A 15319-nucleotide genomic window follows, 5' to 3' on the forward strand; every position below is an offset into this window, starting at 1 on the left:
TTAACGTAACTTTTTGTCTACGAGCACCTGCCATGCAGTTGACAGGATGATCTCGTCTTTGTTGTTAATGCAATTGTCGTCTTTAAGCGTAGCCATACATATGTACAGGGCCTCTAGCCATCTAAGGTGGTGTGTGTACTTTGTAGTGCGGATTACCTTGGCCTGGCTGAATAACGGTTCTATTTCCGTATCCGAGGCATAGACGGCAAGAGCGGTGTTTTGCCTTGCATGTAGAATATCCGCCATGTGTTCTTTAATTCTCACCTCTAAGGAGCGCTTAGTGGATCCTACGTATATCAGGCTTCTGTTCCATCTATGATCAATCATTGGGATGGTATATACCCCTGGGCGTCGTTCTCTGTTTGGGGTATCTTTCCCGTTCCGTAAAATGTCAAAAATTGTGGCGCATCTTCTATACGCGATGCGAATATTCTTTTTCTTTGCTATTGTGTTGTAAATTGATTTCAGGTACGGATTGTATGTAACCGGGATGATGTTAGATGGAACTTCCTTGGGTGCTTGGTTAAGGGCTACTTCTCGGCAGCGCCATTTGCGGATCAATTTACGTACGATCTTGGAATAACCATGTTCGTTGGCTATTTGTTCAATATGTCTTAGTTCGGCATGTAGGGATATCCGATCCGATGAATGCGAGTATGCTCTCCTAATTAAGGCGTTGAAGGCTGCCATTTTATAGTTCGGTGGATCGCACGATCCTATTGGAATGTATAGATGCTCAGCCCCTGGTTTCCGGTACACTTCTGTACGGGTAGTTGTTTGCTCGAACTTGATGTTGATGTCGAGAAAATGGGCTTCAGAAGCGTGAGCTTGATCGATCTCTAAGGTCAGGCCGTATGGATTATCATTGAACGAATCAACGAACCCTGAAACATCCAGCTCAATCCTCCATAAGATGAGAATATCATCCACGTATCGTTTATATAGTAAGATGTTAGGTGAGTATTGAGGGATGACTATATCTTCTAATTGTCTGACCACTATTTCGCATAGGTCCCCTGCGATGGGGCTACCCATGGGGACGCCTCTTCCTTGGCCGTACGTGATCCCGTTGAATTGGAAAAAAGAGTTATAACAGATAAGATGTGCCAATTCTAGTATCTGTTAGTGTAAGCTATTATCATTAACCATGTTAAACAGGAGGTCTCTTACGGCGCAAAATACTGCCGGTAGTTTAATAGACAGGTAGAGTGATTTAAAGTCTAATACCGTTATGAAGCTAGGAGTTGCTGATAATTCCTTGAGGAGTGATATTAGGTCTGAAGGGTGTGTCAGAGCATAAGGATATCCTTCCAGTATAGGCGAGACTAACTNTACAATAGCCACGATTATTATTTTAGAAAGTTTTTGTTAGGCTTAACATCGACGAAAATTCAACGCGAAGCAACACATGACAAAGAAAAATTTCAACATGGGATAGGTTAATATATTTTTTCGTACATAATCGGTTATCCAAACAACTTCAGTCCCCAATTAATTTGAATAAATGACGCTTTACTGTAGTTAGTAAGCTTGATGATTGGACTGATGAGAGAACATGTGTCTAAAATACATATCCTATACCAGTGGTTCCCAATTAGTTTTTCCTGCATACCACTTCAAGAAAGAGCTAAAACTCGTGTACCCCTTATAGCAGAAATCCATATTAATCCATACTATTATTATAAATTTGAAGGCAATTCTGTCTGTCTGTCACCTTTTCACATCTAAACCACTAAACATGTTTTAATAAAATTTGGCACAGAGATAGCTTACTTGTTGGAGATGAACATAGGTTACATTTTACTGCAAGAAAATATCTTACTCCCATGAGAAAATTCGATATAATGCGGGCAAAGCTGTGGGTAGACAGCTAGTGATAAATAGAATAAGTTTTTTTACATTTGTTACCTTTAAAATACAACTCTAATAATAATAAAAATAACATAAGATTACAGTACACCCCTATGAAACAGGTTCATATAGTTCAGATTCCTATATGACAGTAAAAAAATTGAGACAGTATTCGTACAAACACGCTAAAAAAACTCGTATAATTTGATAAAATGTCATAGCCAACTCGTGTCACGACAGGATTGGTCGAATCTAGACCAATAGCGGATATTGTACAAACCATTGAGTTTAAACGAGCAGCAGACCTACTAAAAACCATTTATTATTTAATGTCCATAAAAATTTATATTTATATTAATGATTTCTCCAAAGTTCAGCAAATTTTTTGCAAAAAAAAATAATTTATCAGGAAGCACACAAGCATCATTCGATGACAAGCTCACGATGAAAACAAGCTTAAGCAATGGTGTCGTCAAACAGTACACACTCGATAAGCAATCCTACAATTTTTTGTTTATAGCATAGTTTATATGGATTGTTCCCAAAAAATTATACGTATTTTGGAAATGTTGAGTCAAATTAGTCTAGAATCGATTAATTTTATGGAAGAAAACCTTTCAAACAGCCGTAGTCCGTAAACTGCATACGTGCCGGGCTGTGATTGGCTCATGTACTTAAGGACTCGTAGAAAATGGATTCATAAAAACCGGAACATATCTACATGTTATAGGGGGGTCAACTGTATTTAATTTTAATGTCACAAATGTGCATGATTTTCTTTGCACAACTTTGTAAAATCTGGTTACTTTTTGGTCAGCTTCGAGTTGAAGTTGGTGAAGATGTTTAGTTTTCATGTTTGTCATGGCAGAAAATCTGCTCTTGCAGAGATATATTGTGCAAAATGGTAGTAAATATTTTATTGTCGCTTCGCTGACATCATAAATTCTAGCCCGATTTAGAAGTGAGATGTCACAACTGATTATTAAACTCAAGTGAAGTCTCATTATATTCTGCAAGAAGTCACGTTGTCATGCGCGAGAAATAACAGCGACAAAAATTTTCAAAATTAATTTTGTGAAAACAAATTGTGTTAATTGTACAATTTTTGTTTCTTGCATAAAAATTTCATTTAGGTATTGTCACAAATGCATTTTTTTGATGAAATTTCAAGAATATTTTTAGTTATAAATAAACGAATTTGTGCATTCGACATCGTGTTGTAAATTGCCAAATTTTTGATGGTCCACCCATTATTCTTTTTGATTGCTTCATCTCATACAATTAAATTTTAAATCGACCAATTTTAGATTGCCGCACGTACCCCTTCATGCAATTTCGAGTACTCCCAGGGGTACTCGTACCACTAATTGGGAACCATTGTCCCAATTAAGCACGTACTTTTCTATCTAGTCTCTGACTCCCTTTCACTGAGTATTCTACAAGGTGTGATAAGTCTGCAAAATCAATAAAATTTAGATTTCAGTCATAAAAATTCTGTTTATATTAGACTAGCCTAAAACCTTGACTATAAGCTACAGCTTATACAAGATTATATTCTTAAAATTCAGCATATGCAGCCCATGCATAAGACTAACAGTCAGAAAAAACTATTACAATAAACCAATTGTGTGTATAAAGGACAGAGAGTTGCCAGTTACAGTAGAGCATCGTTTATCCGAAGGTCGGTTATCCGAAAGAATTCGTCTACAAGTTTAAATTTTCGCCAGTGCTGTGGCGCTGTAATCTTTGGCTATGTCTTCGGCTACTCAAATATTTTACGTTTTTGATATTAAATTAACTTCTGAAGTATAATTTTTTATTGTTTTTATATTTTTCAATATATTTATTTTGTTTGTACAAAATAAAAAAATAATTTTTAACGATACAATAGTCTTCATTAGGCTTAACATCAACAAAAATTCAATGCAAAGCGACATGCAACGGAAAAAAATTTCAACACGGGATAAATTAATATATTTTTTCGTACATAATTGGTTATCCGAACAATCCCAGTCCCCAATTGATTCAGATAAACGACGCTCTACTGTATTTTCATTCAGTATTTGCCGAGAGCACATCAAAAAGTAACCAAAAACTGCCAAATGCTTGCCAAAAATAGTCAAAGTCTAGCCAATATCAGATAAAATTAAATATGGATATTTTAATCACATTTTATTTCTCTGTAATAATAATAATTTTAAAGCTTTATAAAAATTGGCAAAAATGTCCAACAAAATGGCATACAATTTAACTCTAGTTCCTAGGACAGTGAATGTTACATAAATGATGTTATTCTTGATTCTGTTCCCCTCCTACTGATTTTTATTCTTGAATCCTATATATAAAATTCTTATCCACAAAAAAAAATCAACATTTCTTTACAACTTTCTCTATTGCAGCTTATATATAATAACAGGCAAGGTTTTAAGATATATAAAAATTTAAATTGTTTACAATATACTTGTAATGAGTTCATTGTACTATTCTGTAAATTAATGAGTATACAGAGAGAGTCAAACATCTTCATACAAAAGCAGAGAACTTACTTTATCACTATTACACTTGTATATCTCAAAATATATTCTACATTAACACTAAACTGAATATACATATGGCTGTGTTCTTCCCATTCACATTAACACATCTGCTGTTATGAATGCATATAGATTATAAATGTATATATATGGAGAGTGACTCAACTCCATTACTTAACCAATAAACAACATAATTAAATTTTCCTTTTTTTTTAAAGAACACACTAAACTGAATTTTTTACCTGTATCTAATTACTAAATAATTACAAAACTTTTTACAACTAATATTATGCATTATTAAAATACCATCAAATACAAGATGGAGAGAATGCGGTACCGAAAATGCTTAACTTTGCCTTACAATAGTTAAAGACCTAAAATTAGCTGAAGACAGTCTTCCAACATCAGCTTACAAATAACATGCAGAAAAACATAAGAAAACACTACGGTTTGTGCAGAGAATGAAACCGGAATGTACAAATAGCTTCTAATTAGCAAGCTTGAGAACTTTGAAGACTTTTTGTACAATTTACATCATAATGTTTTTTGGTTTCTCCATGTTTACCCTAGATATATTCTATTACATCTCTTGCCTTTGTTTTCTATATGGCGTTATCAATTTTACATAAACAACATCAAGAATCTATTTTTAAAATAAAATATACTAATATCAAACATAAATGCAATGAAATCTATACACTTTCCCCACAGCAACTCACATTCATCACTAAGCAAAGAATGTAAATTTATGAACTTCTGTATACTGAAGGAATAGAATTTAATAGTAACATTCATGAATTTGTGGAGCTATCTACATCATCAATATAACTTTATTGCATGCGAATTGATAATATAACTGATCAAAAGTGAAAGATACTAAGTTCTACTAATCAGGAGAAAAATAAACTAAGAATGGATGGGAAGTACTTTTGATAAGTGTGATTTTTGAGTCATTTTGTTAACACTGAAAAGAGTTTATTTTTCTCATAAAGAGTAGATGTTTAGTTTTAAATTCCTCAAAAATGATTTAAAAAAATATAAAAAAAACTCAACTTAATTACGGTAAGATTTTAATTAGGATGTTCAACCGAATATCGATTCAATAACGGCGCACATCATTGGTCAGAGAATAGAATTTGTCGTATATGCAACCAATTACATGTCTTTATATAACGTGAATATAGGGTTAACGAAACGTTCTGTGAACTTACTGGTATGACCGGATCGATCTCTTGACTGCACTTATGACAATAATACTTTGTGTTGGGTCTTTCTACAGCTGCTTCAGCCATCATTTGTTACGTTTCCCTGAATTATTTTCAAATTTGTAATTTCTAGTTTAAATCTGTGGACGATTCCGTCGGCTCCTCTCTACTACCGACAACACCCTCTGATGAGCGAAACTGGAATTTTTATCCATTTTTTTCTTTTTACTTATTTTAAGTATTTTAATATAAATTAATACTTACAATATTATTCTTAGTATTAATATATAACAAATATATAAATACGTTTTAATAATTACATTTTTAATTAAAATTTCTACGTGACAGATAGTGTACTTGATACATAAACTAATACACTCATGGGTCGAAATAAAATGTATAAGTACTGTAGTTTTGTAAGTTATCCATTCATGAATAATTTATAATAATTAACTGCACGTTATACCGCCATGATTAAATTTTACGACGACGTGCTGAACACCGTGAATTACACATTTCCCTGACAGCGCTCCTTAAACCGGTGCATGTACCGGTGTATGAACAAATGTCAGAGCATCCCACTGCTCAAGAATTCTGCTGGTTACAACTTGAAGAAATAACCATCCGGTCTGTGACAGATGAAGCAGTTTGTTTGATTCAGTCTGTACAAAAACTTGAAATTCTTTCAATTCTGAACGTTTCTTAGAGCTGTGACTGAAATAGGAATAAATGTCTGCACAAATCTTCAATAGTTCGTGGCAGTTTCATACATGCTGCTGAAGAACATAAATAGAACGAATGACATGTACAGTACATCCTAAAATAAACAATTGTGAGATGTCCTGCTTCAACAATGCTTGAACACCAGACGTTGTGCCAATCATAACAAAGCATTGTCCACAACCAATTAACTGACTCATAGATATACCAAAATTAGTAAAAAGATGCTTACTTTTGCTGTAGATATTTTGACCTGTACAGGTAGTTGGCTCAATAGAAATGAGTGCAATAAAACGATCTCTGCAACATTCTAAATGTCCATCAAAATACCGAGCAACAATAGCAAGACATTTCACAGCTACTACATCAGTTGTTTCATCAATAGACAGAGAAACCTTTCGCTTGTTCCAAACAGTTTTCACTTCTTCCTTACTGAAAAATGCAAGTTTTGTTTTAATAATGTTTGAAGTTTTTTCCTTGCACACCTAATATTCTTAGCAATATTAGAATCTGGATACAGTGCTGAAATTAATTGATGTAAATGATCCATCGTTCGCAGAGGCAAATTATGTTCTACACAGAACATAGCCATTCTTTGTTTGCATCTTCAATGTTCTTTTTGTGCTGTACCAGAATTGACTTTATAATGCTAGCGTCAATGGGAGTATCAGCTATTGCGTTAACCAAATTTTTTATGTTTTTATGCATTTCACGATGATCTGATCTAACTGTGCACTGCCTCCTGCGATTACAATATGACTAACGCTTATTGTAAACTTTGTCAAGTTTACAATAAGCTTCTTACGATCACCAGGAGATCGAGTAAGCCAACCTTTATATTTATCTTTAAGCCATTCTACCCTAAATTTCTGAACATACAACTTCCTACCCACTTTACTTCTGGGATTACATCTGTTTGTCGTTTGCACTGATTCTCTCTATCTTTTTTTTTTTGTTGTTGTTGTTTTCCTAGAACCATGGACAGTTTTTCTTCATCCTTTTCATCAGAGTCTGTGTCATCTAAACTTGATGAGATAACATCTTCAATAACTCTGAAGTCCACTTGTAAAACAGCACTTCCTGTACCAGTTGGCTCCTATTCATTTGAAGCAGTTCCGTTCCCCGAACACTGGGAGTTCGGTCGTGGGTTCGCGCTGGCCACGTGAAGTTTTCCGACTTTCCTCCACGTCTGTAACGCCTGAATAGGGGCCAGTTACCTAAAAAAGACCTCCCAGAAGGCACCCCTAGGCAGAGCGGCCAAGTGTTGCGTTGCCATAACTTAATAAACAAACAAACACAGCAGAGGCGCGAAGAGTAAGGTAACGATCTAGTGGGGATGAAAGACGTAAATCTGGTTCCTTTTTCTTTCAACTCTCATAACTTTTTCGTAGTTCAACAGAAATTCACCAAACTCTGCAAAAATATGAAGCGATTCGCTTGTGCCAACGATAGATCTGACAGCTAGCAGTATTAGCGCGAACTACGTAATGGTGGCTGCTATGGGTATAAAGTCCGTGGTCTGTTAGAATTAGAAAGTGTTCAACCTGAAATGGTAAATAATAAGGATTGCTGTGAATTCGGATGTAAGTCTAAAGGTTCATCAAACTCAGTACATATGCGCACACATTCCCAAAAAATAAATTACTGCGAAAAAAGTGGGAAATAAAACTGAAGTGTTAACTTCATTTTCACCAACACCTAATTTTACTTAAAATTCTTTTATTTTTACAAACGTTTTCAACCTATCTAATATAGGCCATCGTCAGGTTTAATTAATATTATAAATGTTCCAAAATGGAACCTACCGTTTTTGAATATTTTACATATTTAAAATTCAAAGACATAATTTAACTTTAAAATAAATTGAAAGAAGTGTGTATATTAAACAAATAAAACATAGAAAACAAAGCTAACTAGAAAGAAGCATAATTTAAGGGTTTTTAAGTCCCATTCTTTTTTCTATTATATATTTCCATACCGTTGAAAGCGCATTAGCATGACTAGCGTTTAGGCAACAGTGTTTCATTTTACTTTTATGAATTTCCACCTTTTCCATCTCCAACGCAATGGATGGAGAGTGCACCGTTTTAATGTCCCATTTTACAATCGCTCCTTCGGTCTGCGCCATAATCGCTAATATTGCGTTGTTGTGTCGTTTGCTAACGTTGTATCTATGTTCTCGCATACATACCGCCAGGTTTCTTCTAGTCACACCCACATAATCTTTATGATTCCTAACTGTTGATTTTCAAATGAGATTTTATATACCCCAGCTTTCTCTTCCTTTTTTACGCTATGTTTATCGTTCCGTAGCAAGCTATAGATATTGGGTGTTCTTTTTCTTATAAAAACTCGAGAATGGTCTGTAAAAGAGCATCCAATATCTATAGCTTGCTACGGAACGATAAACACAGCGCAAAAAAGGAAGAGAAGGCTGGGGTATATAAAATGCAAATATATAATAGAAAAAAAAAAAGGGACTTAAAAACCCTTAAATCATGTTTCTTTCTAGTTAGCTTTGTTTTCTATGTTGTATTCGTTTATTTAATATACACACTTCTTTCAATTTATTTTTTTGAATTTTAAATATATAAAATATTCAAAAACAGTAGGTTCCATTTTGGAACATTTATAATATTAAACCTGACGATGGCCTATATTAGATAGGGTAAAAATAAAAAAAATTTAAGCTCTGCAAAAGTGGGTGTAGGTGAAACTGAAGTGAATTAGTTACTAAGAGATGGATAGATACGAAGTTATGTTTTAGCATTTCCTCTCCTTATAAGACATCTTTTTAGATCACTCACACATTCTAAAATGTCACAAAGTGTAATCATCGTGACTTAAACTACGAAATCAACGAGGATTAATGTCGGACACAAATGGATAAAACGTTTTGACTACAAAGAGAAAAGATATTAAAAAGACAACATACATGTAACAACTCTCGTATGTTGGCACCCACGCTATACCCTTTGTGGCAACCATTTTGGTCGACTCATATGCCACCAATATTTACTGGCACAAGCGAATTGTGTGGCTTTATATTCCAAAAAGTATCCAAAAATGTCAAAATACTTTTTTATTATTAAGCGTCAGAGGCAAAAGTCGACACTTTCGTTTGTTGAATACTGTACAGTATATCTATTCTCTGAGTCAACTATATATTCCAAAAAGTAATATATGCACATGCCGGAACTCCACTGAGCATTTTGACACCAAAATCATTAAAATTTAATGTGGAAATTTTTTAAAAATCAGACACTAAAATGAAAAAGCTACCGTAGAAGCCTGGACTTGGCCCAAGCAATTATCAAAATGCATTTAGGCTTCATTTACATTAAGCCCTCTTCAGTTCAAAAATAATGTACATTTTAAACAAAGTATAAACAATACTTACAAAAAACTTTACAGTACCAGTCGGTTACAACAATATCAGTACGCAAGCAGGCCGGATGCCCGAGCGGTCAACGTGACAGCCTACCGCTCTGGGGGACCCGGGATCGAATCCGGACGGCTTGAGTAATCCCTAGGAATTTTTCGGGGGTGGTCCGTTCGGATATGTCGGGCCCCGTCCCTCACCACCCGGTCGCCCCATTGTGGGCCTGGCCGAACCCGTAATGGGCCCGCTATAAGAGGTCCTCTTAGTGCCCACGGGGCGGAAAGAGTATATAAAAAAAAGTACATCACTTCCGGCGTTTCCAGACCACAGACACCAAATATAGTTATTTGGGTGCCTATAGTTACGCGGCCACGGTTGTATTTTCGTCTCCGGTGAAGGTTTCATCGATCTGAAGAAAAAACATATAAATATAGACATAAACATTTCGATGATCACCTCAACACACGACCCTTCACTGCCAAGCTTGATGTTTTACTGGTGGGAGATGAAAACCTCCGCAACTTCCCGGCAGAAGTACCAATCTACCGCTGCGAGTGGGAGCGACGGTGACCGGCTCCTGCTCGACCCACGCATAAATTAGCATCAGCACTTGTAAAATACGAACAGAACACATTTTATATACACATATATCATCTTAAGCGGTACGATCGAATTACAGAAACCGCCGATTCTGTGAGCACGTTTTGCAAGCAACTGAACTATCATACCTGTTGAGCTCTTTGGAAAAACGTGTTGTGGGTACAAGACAGGGTACCGGTGCACACGGCCCACCAGTCCGGCTTCTCTTTTTTTTTTTTTTTTGATTGTAATTTTTCACAGCGGTAACGAATTTGAACCTGTCAGATGGAACCGGTTCCTTTCGCGCAATGCCTGAAAATTACGACATATTGAATTAGTTTGGAAAAATAGCGAAACGCCGCTTCGGGAATATTGGCTGTTAATGTTTACTACTACTACTACTATTAACTCGCGTGTTCAAATATCGATAAAGATACCCGCGTGTAAAGGCGAGAATCAAAGAAAGGCTTACCTCCACACTTAGGGCATGGTGAGACGATACCGATTAGGTTCGGATGTGGCACGAGCCCCACACAAAATGGCAAAATTTCTGGGCTGTCTCTTCGATGGGGAGGTAGCGAAAGATGTTAAATTTTCAAAAATCCACAACGGCAGACGCTGAATATCGCAAGTTAACGGCCTGGTATATAGCACGAACAAATACTAAGTGACAGGCTACGAAGGCGAGCGCGGCTTATATAACCTTGGGGACGGTGCATCTGTATGACTGAGGGAGGGGCACGTGACTGGGTGGTCATGGGCAGTACCTTCCTCGGCCTCGCATGCGTGAAATATTAGTTCCAAAGTGTTTCTAGCTTAGCGACATAGTGAGCCGGTGCGGAGAAAGGTCGACTGTTTTCAGCAAGGTGCGCGATTCGCGTCCCGGCTCAGATAAGACGATTAATAATAATAGTTAGTTGTATTTATAGGCAATGGATGACCACTCCAGACGACTTCAGGCGGGAGACAGTAGGGGCAGGGAGGACAGATCAAAACTTTTTTGGATCACCGCCCCATTGGTTGTGACTTTTAGTAGTAACGCCCGTTCTGCGTACACAGGGGTTTTCCTATCACACCTAACGTCCCCAAGGATAATTCAAACGTTTCCAGGGGACGGTATCGCCCATTTTGAGAAGCACGGCTCTAAGGGTGCGGCTATGCAGACGCGAATTTGGTAGCGAGCGAGAGGTTGCCAGCGATATAGTTCTCGCAAAGAAAAACATGCACAAGCGAAAAGCGAGCGTGAGCGAATTTCTGGTCCTTGCACATATCTGACAGGGTTTGATATTTATCGCGTCTGGCCACTTCTCGCCACATACCCTCCCTCGCTCGCGTCTGCATAGTCGCACCCTAATACATTAGTGCGAACAAAAACATTTGAGATGCGAAAAAATGACCCCAAGTAGAAATGTATGACAATTTAGACGACGGTCAAAATTTTTCTTCTGTAAAGAGAAGCCTGAAGCTTTACAAAAAAATTTTGTTTGACATTTTTGCTTGACGTAATTTTTTCGCGTCTCAAATGCTTTTGTTTGAACAGTCACAGGCAAAGTTTAAACGAGCGGATTAAAGCAAGCCAGCACAACAGGGTAACGAGTAACAAGGGCAGTGAGAAAAATTATTGAAGTATTTAAGTGCGGGCTGTATTTACCTACGTATCACAAATAGAACTTTTTAATATCGGTACGTATTGTTTTATCGGAAACAGTATACGTAGCATATATAATTAAAATTCGGGGTATACGTGTATAAAGCATATTATCTTTTCGGCTGTAAAAATCTCGTTTTAATTGAATTTTAAATAGCAAATGATTGGAAGAGACATTTTAAATGGCACAAAAATTACGAAAAAATGTAAACAATCGCACATTGATTAATTGATCAAAAACGTCGAAGAAAAATGAAGACGATTTTCTAGCCGCTTCACTTCCAGGAGTGGGGAATATGTTCCACGTTGCTGCATTTATAATTTCATTTATGGTCTATGACCGGTCACCAAACTACGGCCCGAGAGGTCAGTTCACCCGGTCAGTCGCCACCTTGCCACAAATGAGCTAAAATATAATTATACATATATTTTTTATCTCTTTCCGCCCCGTGGGCACTAAGAGGGCCTCTTTTTGCAAGCCCATTATGGGTTCGGCCAGGCCCATAATGAGGCTGCCGGGTGGTGAGGGACGGGGCCCGACATATCCGAACGGACCACCCCCGAAAAATTCCTGGGAAATTTTCGACCCGTTCGGATTCGAACTCGGGTCCCCCAGAGCGGTAGGCTGCCACCTTACCTGCTCGGCCATCCGGCCTATTTATTTACAGTGGTACCTCAGGATACGAACGCCCCAGCATACGAAATTTTCAGGATACGACACGAAATTCGAACATACTTTTGCTCCACGATACGAACAAAAACTCACCATGCGACGTTACGTTAGTTCGCAGCGCCATTTTTTATTCACTTCTGTTCATCGGTCTCAGTCCGCGCGTTTGCTTCGTCGTGGAAGGATCTCGTCAATAAAGGAAATCTTGAGGTATTATCAGAAAGTGACTGATTTTATTGAAAAGAAACATCCCAAAAAGGTTCACACTGGCAGTATTGCCGCTCGGAGTAATGACATTTACCTAAGTCATTTTCGAAACATTTTAAAAAGTAGGCAAAGCCTCTTTGGATAGATATTTTACCAAGCAACCTCTATCCAGTGAAAGTGCTGATGAAAGTGAGGGAAAAAAGCAAAACGCAGTGAATAAAAATTAAATATATATATATATATAAAACAACACTAATTTATTTATCTTTTATAAGTTATTTTTAGTTATTGTTACGTTATGTTATGTAAGTTAAATTTTAGTATCATTTCCCTTCTCCCTCTCCTCCGCCACCAGTTTACACCTCCACCGTCGTCTATCCTCGAAGGTAAAGGGCAAATAAAACTACATTTTTTTTAATCAATTATTATTCTATTATGGTTATTTATATATTTACAACTACAAAACGCATTTTTCAGTGTTTTCCTTACTATAGTTATTTTTTAATGTACTACATAGCTTTAATTTGAGTGTGTTTTTCGTGTTGGAACGAATTATTTGCTATAAGTAATAGATATGTATATATCCATGGTGCGGTTTACTTTATATTACTTTTAAAAAATCAATTTTTCAAAAATATTTCCTCAAAATTGATGAAAAAACTTTATGGGTTATGCGGTCCACGCCCGTCATTCTCTCAGTTATCTGGCCGCTGTGAAAAAAATATTAGTGAGCTCTGGTCCAAGAGACCAACTAAAAAATCGATATACGGATTTGTAGTTATCGAGTACGTGTAATTTTTTTTTACAATTTTGCTTTTTTTCCCCAATAAATGATTTATAAAAAATTATACCTAAGCCACCACAAAGCTGTTAAGTAAGATCATAAATGCCAGAATACCGAATAACATTCCACACTTTCAAGTGGCCGGCAACACGACCTTTGAACTTTCACCACAAACCGTTTTAAGGTCTATTTCGTTACTACCGTACTACGGTTCTTGTCGAATAAATGAATAACTCGTAAGGGTGCGGTAAGCTTAATTCCAAAACAAAAGAAAAGTTTAATAACACTGACCTGTGTGACGATTGACAACTTAAACAGAGTATCGTTCGGCTTTTTACAACTTTCTCTCTTCTCCCATTCCTATTTTCGGCGCCTAAACTCGAAATTCGTCCCCCGAAAGAGTATTCGAACCGATTCTTTACGTACGAAATATTTTAAAACAATTAATTCTTTGGGAATATCGAAGGCGGGACTTTACGTTTTCCTAAGGTTGGTTATGGACAACGTCTTGTTCCGAGGCTGTGGGAATTGTAAAAATTATTATGATTTCTTGTGTACAGTTACGACACAGCTGGGAAACAATTGCAGAAACACTTCTCGGACTGAGAAAATATCGACTTTTAAGTGGTCTTATATTTTATTTTCTTCGTAAGTCCACTTTATCAGTGGCGTGCCGTCATTAGAAGCGGTGGAAGCGCCGCTTCCCTCGTATTTTCTAAAAAATAAATACATATTAATTTTAATTATACGAAAATAATCGCACAATATGTTATTATAACCGCATTATGTATCTTATTTCAAATCTCTATACTACACGTGAAAAAAAATAAGATCGCTATTGTATATTCGAATATTAGTGGCGGAGTGGAATCTCTGTATTATCAGATTCCAAAAACCCAGATTTGCGCTTGCGCTTTACGGATAACCAACCTCACCCAGTTTAGCCGGTGGAAGCCTACGACCTTGGGATGATGCTTACACACATAACACTTCCAATTCTATCAAGGACCGGTTCTGGGCTGTTAGCCACCCGCCCGCTAGATATTTGGCCGATTACGCTAATAACGAGTATATTTATAACTTAACCCAACCGATAAGAATTTACTGGTATGTTTTTACGATAGTTCCGTATAGTTGACAGGAGTTAAAAAATCCATTAAAATATTTGATATATTTATTCCGCTCTCCGGTTTTATATTACTTACGGATTTCGATGTTAAACTAGTGATATTACGATTTCCTACGTCCCATCTTTAAGGGGATGTAGAAAAAAACGCGTACAATTCTTGTATAATGTTAAAAAATTAACCGTTACTTTGACAGCATCATTTACGACTAAATTTAATGAATGCCAGAGATGCACCAGGTACAGAAAAAGCTCTAGAATTTATTTTCCTTAAATTTACGATTTATGTATCCGTTTGTCATAAAAATTTGTCTTTCCACTTTTTTCCCGAGACTACAAATATTCGAGTACAAAGTAACCGGTTTCGACTTATTTCTACTTAAAAAGTAGTTAAATAATTAAGCGATTAGGGAATTGGGGACGTAAGCAAAACCCCGACGAGAGCCGGATTATTACTGAAACAAAAGCTTAACCGAACCAATCTATAGCCGAATACAGTGGGGAACTGATTTCTTCGAAATACTGTATTACATGTAATAAAGACAGAAATTTTTCCAGTTCGACGAGAGTGACCGAAAAGTTGTATATTTTGGAAATTTCCGTGGACGACACC

At 36.6% G+C, this 15319-nt stretch overlaps 1 protein-coding gene and 1 pseudogene across 1 annotated transcript; both read right to left on the minus strand.

Moving 5' to 3' along the window:
• LOC111631528 lies at positions 1 to 1035 on the minus strand. The gene has a single exon (XM_023375785.1). The coding sequence runs from the start codon at positions 1033 to 1035 to the stop codon at positions 1 to 3; it is 1035 nt and encodes a 344-aa protein (XP_023231553.1).
• A 5088-nt stretch (positions 1036 to 6123) lies between these two features.
• Positions 6124 to 6860, minus strand: LOC111631529 (annotated as a pseudogene).
• Between the last annotated feature and the right edge of the window lie 8459 nt (positions 6861 to 15319).

This window comes from Centruroides sculpturatus, unplaced genomic scaffold (assembly GCF_000671375.1).
Source record: "Centruroides sculpturatus isolate CEXI.00-Female unplaced genomic scaffold, Cexi_2.0 scaffold412, whole genome shotgun sequence".
Taxonomy (NCBI): domain Eukaryota; kingdom Metazoa; phylum Arthropoda; class Arachnida; order Scorpiones; family Buthidae; genus Centruroides; species Centruroides sculpturatus.